Genomic DNA, 17,351 nt, shown 5'->3' on the forward strand with positions numbered 1-17,351 from the left:
TTGTACTTAGCACTACAATTTAAAGATCACATTGCTTCATTCCATCATAACCATTTTCGGAATTTGTTTTTGGTTGAGACCAATTTTTTGAAGTAATAGCATAAACAAAGCTGCCTTCTTTTTTATATTAAAAAATAAAATTAATGCATGTTTTAACTGTCAAATTATTTACAATTTTCTGATGTCGCTGGTGAAATATGGAGTACCCAGAAAAATCTTCAGTTTCCTGCTGTTTCTCTTGTTGCTTTTGCCGATCTTTGACGCCAGTGATCCGATTGGCAGTCACTTCGTCCTCCGGCGGGCTAAACGCCTTTCCAGTCCATATTTCGACAAGGAGAAAACGTTGGTGCTGGCCAAATATGTGGTCTCCATTCGATCACGAAGACCACACAAGTTCTTTGGCGACAATCACTTCTGTGGTGGCGTGATCATATCGAGAACATACATCCTCACCTCCGCCCACTGCGCCATGGAGTAGGTATAGAAAAGATCGTTATATTTTTGATTGTCACCTCATTTAACCAATACAAAAGTAAACGCAAGATTATACATCGCAGTCGGCTTTTGGTAGTTGTGGCGGGAACCACAAATCGACTGAGATCTCGCGAAGGACTCTCGTTAAGCTTGGAGGTGAAGAAGATCTTTGTGCCGGACAATTTCACTGTCTTCAATACAAACAACATTGCGCTGATGATGCTGGCCAAAAAACTGCCCTCGGACAATCCGCTTGTGGGTGTGATTAAACTGCCTACGGCTGATCCAAAACCGGGTATGAACTACACGGTGCTGGGCTGGGGAAGGATCTTTAAAGTAAGTAGTGGTAGCTCAGGAACTATTATCAGGTCCATTATTAATTACAGGGCGGTCCTCTGGCCTCCGACATCCTGCACATTGACGTGGAGCTATTGCCCCGGGAAATCTGTGAGAAAAAAATCCACATATTCAAGGAGGAGATGATGTGCGCCGGAAACCTGAACAACAGCATGGACGAGAACCCTTGTGCCGGTGATACCGGGAGCCCGCTGATCCTCAACGAAACAGTCTTTGGTGTGGTCAGCTACCGAGTAGGATGCGGATCTAAAACTTTGCCCTCTATTTATACCAACGTATACTTGCATATGGACTGGATCGAAGGAATTATGAACAAGAATGAAGCGTACCGATTGTGTTATACTCCCAACTATCTATTAGCCACCATTGGTATATTCATTGGAAATAAAATTCTGAAAAGTTGTGGAATTTATTTGAAGACCACTTAAACAAGGAGACCTCCCTTGGCGGTCAAAGCGGGCAGGTGCTTTACGGTTTTCAGGAAGTCGGCCACCTCGCAAGCATAGGACCAACCGGCCTTGATGTCAGTGGTCTTCCAGTTGATATAGGTCACCTGGTCGCTGACATCAGTGCAGATGACATAGTCGCGCTTGATCTGCTCCTCGGTGAGATGGGGATTGTTGACGCCCACGAACACAATGCCCCTGTGGGAGGAGGGGTCGATAACGACGCGGAAGTAGAGCTTTGGCACCGGGATCAGGCCATTGTTGTTGCCATCCTTGGCCAGATAGAGCGGGGTCTCCACACCCTGGTTGTTTGGCAGAGTGGTCACGCCGTAGACACCGGTGTAGCAGTTCACGTTCAACTTGTTCTTGGAGACCCAAGCCCTCAGACCGTCCTCCACACGAGCCCAGTTTCCGGCATTGAAGGTCTGCCACTGAGGAGCAGCATTGATGAACAGGAACGTGGCCCTCTGCTCGGGAGCGTAGTCGAAGTCAGCCTTGGCACCCAGGTGACCACGGGCCAGGTAAACATTGCTGCCACTGTCGAAATACTTGTCGGCATCTCCGCCCAGTTCATTGTTGATGGTCTCCAGCTGGGTGGCTTGGGTGTACAGTTTGTCCACATTCTTTCCATTGAAGTAACCAGCAGTTTGGAAGGTAATCCTAGCCACTCCGGTCTCGTAGTAGTTGCTTCCGGGCTCCAACTTGTGACGAGTGTATCGGGTCACCTCCTCCTCTTCGTTGAAGCAAATCTGCATCTGCTCGGCAAACCTCGATGACGTGATCTCGAAACCTACCCGGATCACAATGCCACCGTTGCAGGTTGCTCCCGACTTAACAGCCTTGAATCCTGGCCAGGATTTGCAGTACAGGTCCTTGAACTCGAAGTGAGATCCACCCACGCTGAAGGTGGTTCCACTCACACAATTGGCCGTAATCAGATTCTCGGAATGAGTGTTGAATCCTGAGGGACACCACAGCTGCAATGAGCCGCCGGACTCGAATTCCATCACACCGACGTCGGAGAAGGGATAGAAGTCCTCGGAGTCGGTTTTCAGGTACACTGGCTGGGGACTTGGCAATCCTCCGCGAATGGTTACACTGCAGGCTAAAGAAAATATAAGTTTTCAACATTACTAAAATGTCACATCCAAAATAATTTACATGGTTGGAAGAAGAGACTCTTTCAAAGATTGCTCACTAGCGCAATTATCGAAAGAAATTGTCAAGAGAAACATTTAAAATTGTGTTAGTGACAGCATTGGGTTGTTTATGTACTTTTTAAATTCAACTTACACAAATTCTAAGTCTTTAGAATTTCCATATTAATCTAAGTTTTCTAGCTTTTATAGTTTTGAGGTATCGACGTTCAATTCTGATTGCGTTTAGTATATACAATAAATTCAATAGTTGTAGGAACTTGAAAATAATTACGTAGTAGTATATACGGCAACTAAGTTAGATCACCTACCTCCTGCACGACCCACGGGCTGAGGAGGTGCCACAGCAATCCGTTCGAAGATCCCATCATCCTCGACCACTGGAGGAAGCTCCACCTCCGGATAGGGAACTCGAGCCCAGGCAGCCGGAGCCGCCAGCAGGCCAATGAACAGCAATGAGAATCGGATGCACTTCATTTCAGATTTAACGACCAGAAGGTCCCCGCGACATCTTTAAATAGTCCCCAACCATATCGTGCAAATTAATGAAAAATAGTTAATGAAACCAATCTCGCCATTTTGACCATTATCTGCAAAACAATACAATATTGGTCTTATCTATTCACGTGAAGCGTCGAAGTGTGCGGATTTATACGGCGTACGTAGACTCATTCATTCGAACTTAATTGCTTTGAGACACTTAGTGCTTCAATTATTTTGTGGACAAGTGGGGAAGTTAAGGGAATTACCCAAACAACGCAGATAATTTGTACCTACAAAAATAGAATGAGTTTTTTACACGTTTCAACCAAAAGTATATTTTTAGCGTACTTCTGGTATTACAATTCATATCTTATCCAAAAATTTGGAGTACTGGTTTTTAGGACTTCACAAGGTAATTACTTCTAAAACACTTTTGGTTTAAGAATGTAGGTATTAAGATCTCCATGCATTTTTTTAGTTTGCCATATTTTCATTTCAAATATAATATACATTATAATTAATCCAGCTCATTTTCATCCCAGTTATGACATTTTCGCCAATCAACAGTCATTTATGATTGGCCATTTAAACTAGCAGTTGATGAGCTACAGAGACCGTCTGACGCCTAATTAAGTTATTTAATCAGCAGTTAAGGCGAGTGCTCTGCCTCAGGTTCTCCTTTCAGTTAGCAATAATTTATAATCAACAAGTAATTAAGGCTTATGGCCACAGCACGATTCGAATTTATGGTAGCGGTTGGAATTTCCTAGGCCTTTCAAGGATATCGAGAAATTTTAACGTATGAACTGGGCTGGACTGGGAGACTGGGGTAAACTGGTCCCAAAAGAGCCATGGGAAGTGCTCGTTAATCATTATCTGGCGCCACCTAGCGGCAGCTCCCCGCCCTCTGAGGTCATTTATCTATATCGAATCAATTAGCGAACACCTTGAAGCCTTCGTTGCTGAAAATGGGGAAAAGGCATGGCAGCCACGTTCTCCTTTGTACGGATTTCCTTTCGTCCTTGCTACGTGCCAATTTGGCTCGTTTTGTTCGCTCATTCGTAAATCTAAACAAATCATCAATTTTCACAAATTATACGCGATACCCATCTGCGCTGTCCCGGCTTCTGGTTGTTTCTCCGTATCCGTCCAAGTTACCGTATCCGGCTGAGGGTCCTTTTCCTTGGGATTGGGGACTAATTGCCCGTCTATCTGCTTTCGCTGCTTTTCCTGCCATGCGACGCTGTTCATTTTACATTCCATTAATTAATGTCAATGGCCGACGAACTTTGACATATTGAGCTCTATTTTATATCCCTCTTGATGTCTCCAATAGGGACTTCATTGGGTTCGAATAATGGAGCGCTTACTGTAAGATAAGTGTTTGCTTGATTGAATTCGGTCCGCAATTTGTGGAAACGTCGCATTTCAAATTATATACCTGAAAACCCCCGTAGGCTGTTACTTTCATAATTGCATAATTAGTAGAGAATGATGTAATTGTTGTTGACCATTTATTTGAATTATTTAAATTATTTAACTCTTTATCTTATTTGCCAAATGGAATTCCGCTCATTGAGCTAGGGAAAGTCTGTCTCAATCAAACACATTTCACCGAGGCCTTCCTTTAGATTTATCTTTCTCTCCTCACGTCATAAATTATCGTTTCAAATTTATGAGTTTCCAATCAATATTAATTGCCCAACATATACTTCAGAGGCCATTTCATTTGCCACCTGACACAGGGAGCAAGTATTTAACTTAAATCGCTTTCACCGCACACACGATTTCATCCTATCGCACGACAAACAGGCATAAAATACTTAAATGAAAAGCGGAAATCGAGTAAAAAAGCACGCAATTTAATCCGAATTTTAGTCGATCTGACACATTGCATTGAGGAGCTTCGCACCATTTAAAGGTCCCAGCCCTTGATAAATGGCCCTTATTAATAACATACGTGTGGGCGTGTTCTGTATCTCCGAGGGTGTGTTCGAATCCATATACTGTATATACTGAGATACCTTTGATTGATAAGGCTGCCTAAGCGTGTTTGCCTAAGGCTGAAAGGGGAGGGGAAAGGTGGCACGAGGTGGCAAACGGTGAACGGGGAGGGGCTAACGAATGAACGAGCGATTTTGCACCTTTTCAACAGGTTTCCCGGCCCTCTTATGTTCAGGCAAATTGAAAACGGGCAGTCAATAAAGCTGTAGACAGTCAGACATGCCCAAGGGCTAGACCAGGATCCTTTGAATGGATACATTTGCATTAGGGTGAACGAAATCTTACCAATACAAGACGACTCTTACGAATTGTTACTAATTTTTTTTTGTTAGAACTTTAAAAAAGTGCGAAACGGAGTATGCGATTTCTTATGGAAATAAAAATATATGGGGGTAAAAGTAAAAAAAAAACGTAGTTTAAAATAAGATTTATTGAATTGACTTGTATTATTTAATTGTAATTCTCCAATTACTTTTTTTATTGAAGGTTTTGACTTTAAGGGCAGTAAAGTGGTCCACCCTTATGTAATTCAACATGTATGCCTGCGCAATGATGGATTAAATGTATTTCAAAGGCGTGAAAGCCAAAAGGTAGCACAAAGTAGCACATTGTGGATGCACAATAAACATCAAGCATACTTCCATTTAGCTTAGCCTAGTGTTACGCAAATACAGCCTTCAAAATAATAGACCCTAAAGGATACAAAACACCACAAAGGTAGCAAAGGTTACAGCGACTCTATAAATACCGCACACTAATTGTCAAAGGCCTCAGGTCTTTTGTACCCTATGCAAATCAAACACAACCGCCACAATCTTGGGCAGTCGAGTGAAAGATCTCCGATAATTGCAATGCCTTCAAAGGCTAAACCCTTCCACATGGAACGCAATCTACAAGGAAAATGGGTCACCAGCCCAACATTCAGATTTGCATTAATTTAAGCTCAATAAGCCCGACAAACAGCGGATGAAAGGCAAGCTCTATTCGCTTGAGAAGCAATCATAAACTTGTTCATCCCATATGGATTACACAAGTACAAAAGAGATGGGAGCAAAAAGTACAGTGAAGCAAGAGCGAGTAATAAAAAATGTACTGACCAACCGAACCCACAGCGTGAAAATTATAAAAGTAGTTGAACATGACAGGCGCACGTCCAAAAGAATGAGCGAAATGATTAATGGACTGCCGCCATCTAGCGGTGGCAATTACTCACAGCAAAGAATGGCCGTTAGAGTGTGAAGCACAAAGTTAAAGTCAAAAACTACGAAAGAAAATTCCCAAAAATTATAGAAAATGAAAAAACCAGATGACAAATTTTGAGCTTCCTCCTAGCAACATAATAAACTTATTATTGCTTTGATTAGGCTTTAATTAATGTACTTTATCTCTAATTTAGCGTTAACTTTCTAGATGGAGAATTGTATTTCATAATGGAATGTTTAAAATCTTCAGAATAGCAATGACTTTAAAGTTCTTAGATTTATCGGTTTTCTAGGTAGGCTACCAGTTGGCATGTTGGGGAAATTGTAATTTAAATTTCTTTTTTGGAAAATTGTCTTTAAAATTTATTTTTCATTAAAAAAAATGCGGCACTTACAAATACTGAAATACATTACCCCGCGGTATGCAATCAACACGGCATTTACCCAGCGATTAATGTCAAAATCTGATGGCAAGTCTTCTGGTACAGGATCAAAAGGTACATCGGGTGTAAAATACCTATAGAATGCCCATAGTACTGTTGACTCTTTACAGACGCGAAGTGTAAAGATACTAAAGATGCAAAACCTTCAGACGCGGTGAAGAAATTTCCTGAAGCAGCTAAGGCCTCCGATGCCGCAAATAAAGGTTAAGAATCGTAGCTTGTGAAATTACATATATAATATATAGAATTAAAAATGAGTGTTACTTCCGTATAGGGACAACGCCGAAAGCGGCTAAGGAGGCTACGCCACCGAAGGACGAAACAGCCATATCGGGTGGCTCAAAATGCCCGCCAAAAACGCCCCCTGCTGCAGAAATTAATAAAAATAAAAAGAAACTTCAATCATGTGATGATTTGTTACTTGGTAAAACTACTCCAAAGAAGAAGAAACCCCTAACAGCAATCCAAGGAGGTGACCTTGGCTGTCCTGGCAGGACTGGAAAGAAACCACGTGGGTATTGGCATACAAAGCAGGTTTTATAAAACTGATTGTGTATGTGTTTAGCAATTGTTGCGAAACACTCTAAGCTCTGGCAGAAAATCTCGCTTTTCGGAGTCCTGCCCATGGTAGCCATTCTCACCCTGTTGGTTTTTAGCACTCGATCGGAAGAGGAGCGTCTGGAGTTTAAGAACTATGAACATATGTACAGGCGGACAAAGCGATACTGGTTTAAGGATGGAAATCGCACCGCTTTCCACAATAGTCACTTTAATGCATTGCCTCCAGCAGGATATGAGGACGAAGTGGACGAGAGCGGCATTGGAAAGGATCCAGAGACGGAGAAGGATAAGAAGGCTCGACTGAAAGAATTTGACAAGGTCGTTAAGAACTGGCGCAAACACTCGTCCAAAAGAGATGCCCAGCTTAAAAAGGAGGCAGCCGCTGCTGAAAAAGAGGCTAGAAAACAAGAAGCGCAATAAACAATGGTTCCTCATGATTCCGTAAACTTTAAAAATGTGCATACAAAACTATTAACAAAAATCAACTTAAAGACGATCATTAATGATGATAATACCCGTTAAAAAAAATTAAACTGTACCATAATAAAAATTCCCAGTCTGGGACCGATGTTTAATATCTGCAATAAAAGTTGTGTTTTCCGAAGGGTATTTCACCCACAAAGGATACAAAATGTTTGATCAAGGGCTGTATTTAATATTTTGATTATATTTTATTTATTTTCACTGCTATCCTTCGGACCCGATCAAGGGGGCTATCTGAAATTCAGTACCCTCGTCTTAATTGTGTCGCTATTCTTTTAAACTTTAATTGAACCCGGAAGTGTTTTCGGGCTGCACAATCGTTCCCTGTTCGTTTGGCCCCATGAATGATTATCCTAGCCAAATGTGGGGCAGGTGGTCCGGTGGAGAGTCCTGATTTATCCTTGGCATGTCTCCCAGCTCGCCCAATCTGTGTGATAATCTGGTGTTGCAATCAGCGCCATATCTACGTACCATGCCACAAATGGCAGCCACTTTGTATTGCCTTTGTTTCCGGCCGTTTCGCCTTCCTTCCGCATTTCGGCCATTTGTTTTTCCTGTTGTTTTTCTTCTAATGGTTTTCCTTTTTGCTGCGCTACGCTTCAATAACTTTTATCACTTTTAATTGGATTTTTCTTTATAGTCAACGCATGTCTTAGAGGACTAACACATGTTCAGATTGTAATTGTGTTAATGTCGTCGGGAGTGGGACCGTTTGCGTGGCCATGTCCTTATCCTTATGTTTTGTCGTTGTCCTGTGACATCGTGCTAATACCAGTTCCTCTATCCTACGCATGTGTGTGTATTTGTATATTGCGCCCACGCTTGATCAAATTTGCTTATATTTTGCCATCTTACTTTTTGATACAGCTTTCTTAATTGCTTCTTAATGCCCATGCCTTGAGGCCAAATACTGGCTCTTGCACTGATTTAAGCTTATTTTAAATCGGATTTGTAAAGAAGAATTTGCATGCTTAACTAATTTAAGAGCTAACTTTCTAAGGATGCACAAGATTAATTTTCTCCTACGGCTCAAGAAATTGAGAGTGCTAGTTGTTGGCTTTAATTATGCCAACATGAATCAAGGTGCTTTGCCTAATAGATATTTATAAATAATTTAGAAACTACTATTAGTTGTTGATTTAAATCACCTACATTAGAAATTAATTACTGTTTATAGAATAATAACCAATTCACCGATGGAATCAAGTAAATTGGCAAAATTAAACCCATTGCGAAACTATTCAATTCCTTTTGGCCCAAACTTATGTGCTTATCCGAAAGCCAAGTCCAAGTCCAGAATATCGGAGCAACTTTCTCCGTTCCGGTCGTCGTTGACACGTAATTGACTTTGTCCGCACTTCCACGAGGACAATTTGCGCGCCACTTGCTCGGACCAATTAAACGCCATCGATGACCAATTGCAGTTGTCGCAAAATTGCTCGCGAAGATTGCCCTTCGTAATGACAGCAGATGTGTGCACATGGACACTGATGTGGATGTCGGTGTGGGTGTGGAAGTCGACGAGGACAGAAAGGAAGTTCAGCGGAGTGTAATCAATGCATAATTTTAATGCAATTCTTGAATGCAATTACTGGCGAATGCCCTTTTGCCTATAAAAGCCGGGGACTCGAATCCCTGAAAAAGCGCGTCCGTGATATGCAAAAGCGAAAGGACAGCAACTCGTTAATACTCGCAGTGATGAAAGTTCAAGTCGCGCGCTGGCTCCCCCTGCTATTTTTCCTGCTCGTCAGTGGGACACCACGTGTCGCTGGCAGCTGGCGGAGCGAAAATTCCAGGCAGGATCCAGACCCGAAAACACGGTGGGGCAATCAGTTGCCGGATATGCTAGTCGCTTACTACCGCCACCACGGCGTTCACAGCCTGATGCTGGTCGTTTGTCACACGGACATTGGTGAATTAACCCTCTGCATGCAATGTGCTGCTGGGGACAAATTTATGACCCAAAAGAACACTGACAAAAATGAGCTAGGACCTAAGATCTTCAGGGATTTTATAACCAATATTACGCTCTTTAATTTGCCAAAAGCCTAATTTTAAACCACGCTACCTCCATCAAGCATACAATTTGTACAACAGATAAAGCGTGAATACTTTTAGACACTTCTATAAAAATTATGGTTATCTAACTTTATTATTTATTTTTTTACCAAAATTCATAATCATCGAACTCTACATAATTTGTTTTCTCTGTGCTCGTTGCTTCCCCTTTAGCGGATTTTCGCCTTTGGACGCTTTGGCAGCACTTCAACCTCAACAATTTCTATGTGCAGGTCAGTTCGGAGACCTCGCTGAGGGACCTGCAGCATGTCGATGCCCTGGGTGAACATAAGGACGCTCCACCGCCCAAGAGTTTCCACGCCAACAACTCCACCCACTGGGAGACGTCCTTCCTGCTCCCCACGCTGCCCTACAAATTGGGCATTGTGCTGCTCGAGTTCAGCAGCGAGTGCGCGTTAAATCTACTCCGCTGGTCTGCGGCATCGGAACATAATTACTTCACCACCAACCGGTTCTGGTTGCTCTTGACCGATGATCCAGGCGATATCGATTTACTAGAGGATCCGGAAATATTTATTCCCCCGGACAGTGAGTTGCGGGTCCTCCACTATGAAAACGATGGCAACTTCTCTTCCAGCTTGATAGATCTGTACAAAGTAGCTGCTTGGAAGCCTTTAAAGAAAACATTTGTGGGACATAGCATTCGAAATTCGCGTCATGTCATTCATGCCTTGCAGCACTTTGGTTCGGCCATAACTTACAGGCAGGATCTGGAGGGCATAGTATTCAACTCGGCTATAGTAATTGCCTTTCCGGACCTATTCACTAATATTGAAGATTTGTCACTAAGGCATATTGACACTATATCAAAGGTTAATCATCGCTTGATGCTGGAGTTGGCCAACAGATTGAATATGAGGTTAGTGAGATTTCACTTCTCTTCTAATTATATTTTATTGTATTTAGATTATATATTTGCAAACTCCATAAGTACAGGATCGAAAACCTTCCGTTTCAGCTACAATACCTATCAAACCGTGAACTATGGATGGCGGCAACCGAATGGATCGTTCGATGGCCTCATGGGACGTTTTCAACGGTATGAACTAGACTTGGCCCAGCTGGCGATCTTCATGAGATTGGATCGAATTGCATTGGTCGATTTTGTGGCCGAGACTTATCGAGTGAGAGCTGGGATTATGTTCCGACAGCCACCTCTTTCGGCAGTGGCCAATATATTCGCAATGCCCTTTGAGAACGATGTGTGGGTCTCTATTTTGATGCTCCTGATCATCACAACCGTGGTTTTGGTTCTGGAACTGTTTTTTTCACCACACACCCACGACATGTCCTACATGGATACACTAAATTTTGTTTGGGGTGCCATGTGTCAGCAGGGATTCTACGTGGAGGTCCGGAATCGATCGGCGAGGATCATTGTCTTTACCACATTTGTTGCAGCTCTCTTTTTGTTTACCTCGTTTTCGGCCAATATTGTGGCACTGCTTCAAAGTCCGTCGGATGCCATCCAGTCTTTGTCTGATCTGGGACAATCGCCACTGGAAATCGGAGTTCAGGACACTCAATATAATAAAATATACTTCACAGAATCCACAGATCCCGTAACCAAGAATCTTTACCACAAGAAGATCGCCTCCAAAGGTGAAAATATCTACATGCGACCATTACTAGGAATGGAAAAAATGCGAACAGGCTTATTTGCATATCAGGTTGAACTCCAGGCAGGTTACCAAATCGTCAGCGACACTTTCAGTGAGCCGGAAAAGTGCGGATTAATGGAACTGGAACCTTTCCAGCTGCCCATGCTAGCTATTCCAACGAGGAAAAACTTTCCTTACAAGGAGCTCATTCGAAGACAGTAAGCATATCTCATATGCCACAATCGTTTCGCTTTCCAATTAACTTTTACTTTTAAAAATAGGTCATTAAAAAAATAAAAGTCCGATATTGATTTAAAAGTTTAACTAATCAAAAGTTGCCTATAAAAAGTAATACAGGGAAAATAAATTTCTAGAATCCCTAATATAATTTACATTGTATAACTTGCGCGAAAAAGAAAAAACAATAAAAATGATAAAATACTTCATTTTTACCAACAGATTACGCTGGCAGCGAGAAGTAAGCTTGGTGAATCGCGAAGAGCGGAAGTGGATTCCTCAGAAGCCCAAATGCGAGGGCGGAGTAGGCGGCTTTGTCTCCATAGGCATTACAGAGTGCCGGTATGCTTTGGGGATCTTTGGGTGTGGAGCAGCCGCCAGTTTTGGATTGTTCCTTTTGGAGTTTATCTTCAAATACTTCAAACAAGTTTACCGCATTATTAAAGGTTATAGAGAAATGCAGCGCTAGGCTGCACACGTTTAATCCAAACAGACTTAAAACTTAGATGGGTATGGATAGCTCCCGGACAACGGCACGCAGCACCTCCGGTGTCTTAAACTGCCAGTTCTGGATGTTCTTGCTAACCCGACACCAGGACTCGCCGTGCGTGGGTTCTGCAGAAATGCACCGATCGATAACCTCCTGCTGCTGCTGCTCCGTGCCGTGGAGCAATTCGAACTTGTAGAAATACGCCCAAGCATCACCTAGATCTGGATCGATCTTGACCTGAAATAAACAAATGATTAGCTCAGAACATATTTGTTTCTTTTCCTTTCCATAGTTAGTTTAAATTACTTACCGTACGATTAAACCAATCCCTGCACTTGGAGAACTTGTGCTCAGACCAGAACAGTTTCGATACAGCCAGCAGCACATGTGGGTCATGCTCGCATTTCTTCAGAGCATCCACTGACTTGGTCTTTCGCTGGGGCTTGGTTTCCATGAAGATAGCCTCCGCCCAAAGCTCGCCAGCATTCGGACATTCCTGCAGAGCTCTGGCCATCATTGTGCTGGCAATCTCCTTGAGACCCGCACGCAGCTCTACCCTGATGGCCTCTAACCAAAGAACAGCCACCTTGGGGTTGCGTAAACGACCTCGTTCTAGAATGGATCGAGCCTTCGTTAGGACTCCTTTGCGCTCTTCTAGATTGGCGGAAAGAATCCATAGTGGGATGGATGTAGGACACTTTTTCAATCCCTGAGTATAGGTGGCAGCCGCATCATCTGTCCGTCTCTGCTGCTCCTCAATCTGACCCTTCATCATCCACAGTTTGGGGAAATCTGGGAATACTTCCACTGCCTCCTCCAGCAACCGTAGAGCTTCATCGAACTTTTCCAAAGCCCATTCCAGGCGAGCTGATTTCATCATCACCCTTGGCGTCGGTGCAGATCCTCTAGCTTTGGCTAACAAGCGTCTCGCCCGTTCATATTCTGAATTCTCTGATTCCAACTTAACGGCAGCCAACCAGATGTCCTCGGAATTAGGATTGGCCTGAAAAGCCAAAGACAAAATACCTCTCGCGGCTGGGACGTCTCCAGCCATCCATTTGGATTTGGCCCCCATTAGCCAAAGAATCTCCGATTTAGGACAATGAGCAACGGCTCGCTGCAATAAAGCCTCCAAAGATTCGCGGGTGCCATGATTTTTTTCAAAGTAGGCGGCTCGCAACCAGATGCTTTTTTTTGAGGGAAATATTTGCAGGGCGTGAGCGTATACAGCTCGAGCACACTCAAAAGCATTTTCCTTTGCGCACTGAAAGAGGGAAAAGAGATATCGGTTATTTAGTACGCATGCAAAAATGTTTCGTAAAAAGGCGATGTGTGTTTCAAAATACTTACGAATTCAGCATCATCAATCCAAGTCTGCTTGCGATCCTCCTCCTCCACTCCTATTCCAATGACAGCCTTAACAATGGATTGGCAACAGTTAACAGCTCCCGATTTTTCCGCCTCGATGGCCTCCTGGAACCAGTGATCACGGTTAATTTCCACTCCGTTGACCGTCAACGAGGTCAATGATCGATCGATGATCTTTTCCACCATGTGAATATTTCCATTAGCCTCTTCCAACTTCGCAGCTGTGGTCCAAATCTGGCGATCAGTGGGAATATTTTCTCGAGCCTTGTTTAGGACCTTTCGGGCATTCTCGTAGGTTTCCAAGCGAGCGAGAGCCAACCAAAGTTCTACACTGGTGTTGCAGCACTCCACGGCGCGAGAGAGTAGAATACGTGCATCATCGGGATTCTCTAGTTCCACAGCCGCTTTCCACAGGCGAACAGAATTTGGGATATGTTCTAGAGCTTTTCTAAAAACTCTACGCTTGGCTTTAGTCTCCGATTCCAGGTCAGCTGCTTTAATCCAAATCCTAACCGATGTAGGAATATGACGAGCAGCTTGCGCGATCACCGCTTTGGCTGTATCTGGCGGCTGAAGGCGAGCTGCCTCCAGCCAAAGATCCTCAGACTGGATGTTCATTTCGCAGCCCCTCATAATCAGATTCCTGGCCATCTGAACCTTTCCAGTCACCTCTTCCAAACGAGCGGAGGCAATCCAAGCGGGTGGATGGTTAGGATTCGTTTCCCTCACACTCTTGAGCAATAAACGTGCCTTTTTGATGTCGTTTATATCACCACCGTAAGTGGGAATCATACTCTGCAGGTCTGTGAGATAGCCCTTGGGATCCACCACCGTTTGACCTGTCACGGAATCGGAAACCTGTGACAACTTGACGTTCATAAGAGTGTTACGGGCCTGGCCAATCTTTCTCAGATCAAGATCTCCCGTAGGTGTCAGCATGCCAGGAGTGGCTACGCCGGGCACCATAGAAGCCAAGCCCGAGGACGGATCTAACGTAGAGGACGATTCGCCGCCAAGGTTTCTGGATATCAAGCTGTCCGGCAGGGGGGTAAACTTTTCGGCCCTTGGGTTTCGTTGCTTTCTGTTGCGACTATCGCCCACTTCAGGAATTGTGGACCACTCCTCCGATGTAACGCTAGCCAGCGAGCGTTTCAAGTCGCTGAACTGCTGCTGGATTTTCGGTCGCTCCTGGCGGTACCGTTCCAAATCCTCTCGCAGCCGCCGATCACGATACTCTTTGCGCTTCTCGTCCATTCGCTTGTCTATCGAATCATAGATAGCGTCCGCCTCCTCGTCATCCTTGTCGTACGGATCCTTGGAGAAGAGGGAGCCGCTGTAACCACTAAACTCGTCATAGTTTGAGTCGTTCAAGTCTTCGTCCTCCTCCTCCTCTTCGTCTTTTTTCTTACGTTTAGTGGCCGGCGGAGCATGACGGTCGTCGGAAACATCGTTGGCGTCACGAGCAGGACCAATATCGGACCGAGTGGTAAATCCCGTGGCTCTAAAATAGGAAATATAGCTTTAGCAATAAGTTTTGTCCCGCCAGAAGTGCCTTTGGTGGTACTCACCCTCGACCAACGCCGGCAACATAGCCCAAAGGAGCTGGAACGCCCAGGAAATGCTTTTTGTTACGGTTGGCTATAACCGCCGCCGTTATGTTGGACATTTTGGATTACTTCTATATTAATATTAACTACTTAATTTAATTTCACAAACAATTGAAAGTTTACTAGTGCGTGGTGCGCTTCTTCTTCTGAATAATAATAGTAAGCCCGTAGTCGCAGATTATAAGAAGTTATCGGTACTCGACTGACATTATAACATGTGCACACAGACGCCTTAAATCCAACTTGCCATTTTAAAAATTGTTGAGTATAATTTTATAATTAAAAGCCATGTTATTATATTATTTGTTTAGTATATTGTGTTGCATCAGGGAGAAGAAAACATACAAATGTATGTAGTTTTATATCTGTCAATTGGTTTTCTACTATGCAGCTATCATTTATCGACCAGAAGCGTTGGTCACATTGTCCACCTCTAGATTATCGATGCAAAATAATTTGCAAGTCGAAAAAATTAATTGACAAATAAACAAAAACTTTTCCGAAACTTGTATATTTTCCGAGGACTTTCGTAGCAAATAGAAGCAGGATGCCCGTGCTGCCGATGCCCCCACTCATGCAGGTCAATATTAACAAAAATTTCATTATCTGAAGCCATATAAATCGCAAAAATCTGTTATTTCTCCAACAATAGAACGCCGTGGAGCCGATGCAAGTAGACATCGCGCCCCCGAACGAAGACAACGAAAACAACGAGGAGCAACAAATTGTTGTGGAGAACCCCAGCATCGATCTCGAAGTGTACGCCAATCAATATGCCGGGATCGTTCGACTCCATCGCCTAATTTATGTCGCGGACGTCTGCCCGGTTTTAGCTGTGGAGGCTCTGAAAATGGCCATCACTTACGTGCAGACCACCTACAACGTAAATCTCTACCAGGTGCTGCACAAGCGCTTGAGTGATCTAAACGCTGGGAACGCACCTGCGCCACCAGCAAATGCTGCCGGAGATCAGGCAGCCGCATCAGCTCCCGGTCCTTTGCCAGCTGCTCCCCTTCCGGATATCGCCGCCCAACCTGTGGCTCAGGCTCAAGGACAGGCTCAGACCGCTGGCGAAAAGGATGCTTTCGCCTACGATGCCGCTTGGGTAGACACCAAGATGAAGAAGGCGGCTCTTAAGCTGGAGAAACTGGACTCGGACCTGAAAAACTACAAGTCCAATTCGATCAAAGAGAGCATCAGGAGGGGCCACGATGACTTGGCTGATCATTACCTTAGTTGTGGCGACCTTACCAATGCCCTGAAGTGCTACTCTCGGGCCAGAGATTACTGCACTAGTGGGAAGCATGTGGTCAACATGTGCCTCAACGTAATCAAGGTATCAATTTATCTCCAGAATTGGCCCCATGTGATGAGCTACATATCCAAGGCAGAAAGCACTCCAGACTTCGCCGAAGGCTCCAAGGAGGCTAATGCCCAGGTTCATACTCGCCTTGAATGCGCTGCTGGTCTGGCGGAACTGCAGCAAAAGAAATATAAGGTGGCCGCCAAGCATTTTCTGAATGCCAACTTCGATCACTGCGACTTTCCCGAAATGATCTCCACAAGCAATGTGGCTGTCTATGGTGGTCTTTGCGCCCTGGCCACCTTTGATAGACAAGAGCTTAAGCGTCTGGTAATCGCCTCTACATCCTTCAAATTATTCTTAGAACTGGAGCCCCAACTCAGGGATATAATTTTTAAGTTCTACGAAAGTAAATACGCCTCCTGTCTGACGCTTTTGGATGAGATCAGGGATAACCTGCTGGTCGACATGTACATTGCGCCCCATGTAACCACTCTGTACACTAAGATACGCAATCGCGCGCTAATCCAGTACTTTAGCCCCTATATGTCAGCTGATATGCACAAAATGGCCATGGCATTTAACTCGTCGGTGGGCGATCTGGAGAACGAGGTGATGCAGTTGATATTGGACGGACAGATCCAGGCGCGCATTGACTCGCACAACAAAATCTTGTACGCCAAGGAGGCGGATCAAAGAAACAGCACTTTTGAGCGAGCTTTGATCATGGGCAAGCAGTACCAGCGTCATACCCGAATGCTTGTCCTCCGAGCTGCGATGCTCAAGAGCCACATTCACGTGAAGAGCATTTCCAGGGAAGGTGGAAGCAACCACGGCGCCGAGCTCTGCGTCTCCGCCGGATCCTCGACAACTGCACAACTGGCCCGGATCTAGAGCAAATTAAAAACACCACATAATACCCCATAAATTCTTTAAGCTATGTATATCACACCAAGCAAAATAAATAATTATAGCAAAGCTAACTACAAGAATGAATGATTTCGAAAGTTCCAACCAAAAATGATTTTCTACAATACAGATGAATACTAACATTCT

At 44.1% G+C, this 17,351-nt stretch overlaps 6 protein-coding genes across 10 annotated transcripts; 4 read left to right on the top strand and 2 right to left on the bottom strand.

The window, feature by feature from the left end:
- The first annotated feature begins 125 nt into the window (after positions 1-125).
- Positions 126-1,260, top strand: LOC6535003 (trypsin I-P1). Of its 4 annotated transcripts, none has more exons than XM_015195491.2 (3): positions 128-474; positions 534-769; positions 861-988. In XM_015195491.2, exons 1-3 carry the CDS (start codon positions 182-184, stop codon positions 893-895), a joined length of 564 nt encoding a protein of 187 aa, XP_015050977.1. In that variant the 5' UTR covers positions 128-181; the 3' UTR covers positions 896-988. The 4 variants fall into 4 exon arrangements, with proteins under 4 accessions (XP_039230701.1, XP_015050977.1, XP_039230700.1 ...); XM_039374766.1 differs by having other exon boundaries at positions 132-474; positions 558-810; positions 861-1,260; XM_002095637.3 differs by having other exon boundaries at positions 133-474; positions 534-810; positions 861-1,260.
- LOC6535004 lies at positions 1,217-2,926 on the bottom strand. The gene is made up of 2 exons (XM_002095638.4): positions 2,746-2,926; positions 1,217-2,382 (listed from the first exon to the last, which is right to left on the bottom strand). Exons 1-2 carry the CDS (start codon positions 2,909-2,911, stop codon positions 1,256-1,258), a joined length of 1,293 nt encoding a protein of 430 aa, XP_002095674.2. The 5' UTR covers positions 2,912-2,926; the 3' UTR covers positions 1,217-1,255.
- Positions 2,927-6,421: 3,495 nt separating this feature from the next.
- Positions 6,422-7,716, top strand: LOC6535005. The gene is made up of 4 exons (XM_002095639.4): positions 6,422-6,620; positions 6,677-6,769; positions 6,841-7,077; positions 7,132-7,716. The coding sequence occupies exons 1-4, from the start codon at positions 6,506-6,508 to the stop codon at positions 7,545-7,547; spliced, it is 861 nt and encodes a 286-aa protein (XP_002095675.3). The 5' UTR covers positions 6,422-6,505; the 3' UTR covers positions 7,548-7,716.
- Positions 7,717-9,184: 1,468 nt separating this feature from the next.
- On the top strand, positions 9,185-11,996 carry LOC6535006. The gene is made up of 4 exons (XM_002095640.4): positions 9,185-9,522; positions 9,843-10,548; positions 10,648-11,508; positions 11,750-11,996. The coding sequence occupies exons 1-4, from the start codon at positions 9,267-9,269 to the stop codon at positions 11,994-11,996; spliced, it is 2,070 nt and encodes a 689-aa protein (XP_002095676.3). The 5' UTR covers positions 9,185-9,266.
- Positions 11,598-15,147, bottom strand: LOC6535007 (pre-mRNA-processing factor 6). 2 transcript variants are annotated; one of them, XM_002095641.3, is made up of 4 exons: positions 14,954-15,147; positions 13,368-14,886; positions 12,328-13,281; positions 11,598-12,254 (listed from the first exon to the last, which is right to left on the bottom strand). In XM_002095641.3, the coding sequence occupies exons 1-4, from the start codon at positions 15,049-15,051 to the stop codon at positions 12,030-12,032; spliced, it is 2,796 nt and encodes a 931-aa protein (XP_002095677.1). In that variant the 5' UTR covers positions 15,052-15,147; the 3' UTR covers positions 11,598-12,029. The 2 variants fall into 2 exon arrangements, with proteins under 2 accessions (XP_002095677.1, XP_039230699.1); XM_039374765.1 differs by lacking the exon at positions 14,954-15,147 and having other exon boundaries at positions 13,368-14,727; positions 14,795-14,886.
- Positions 15,148-15,411: 264 nt separating this feature from the next.
- On the top strand, positions 15,412-17,287 carry LOC6535008 (COP9 signalosome complex subunit 1b). The gene is made up of 2 exons (XM_002095642.4): positions 15,412-15,572; positions 15,645-17,287. The coding sequence occupies exons 1-2, from the start codon at positions 15,540-15,542 to the stop codon at positions 17,187-17,189; spliced, it is 1,578 nt and encodes a 525-aa protein (XP_002095678.1). The 5' UTR covers positions 15,412-15,539; the 3' UTR covers positions 17,190-17,287.
- Positions 17,288-17,351: the final 64 nt, after the last annotated feature.

The sequence above is a fragment of the Drosophila yakuba genome, chromosome 3L (genome assembly GCF_016746365.2).
Source record: "Drosophila yakuba strain Tai18E2 chromosome 3L, Prin_Dyak_Tai18E2_2.1, whole genome shotgun sequence".
NCBI classification, from domain to species: domain Eukaryota; kingdom Metazoa; phylum Arthropoda; class Insecta; order Diptera; family Drosophilidae; genus Drosophila; species Drosophila yakuba.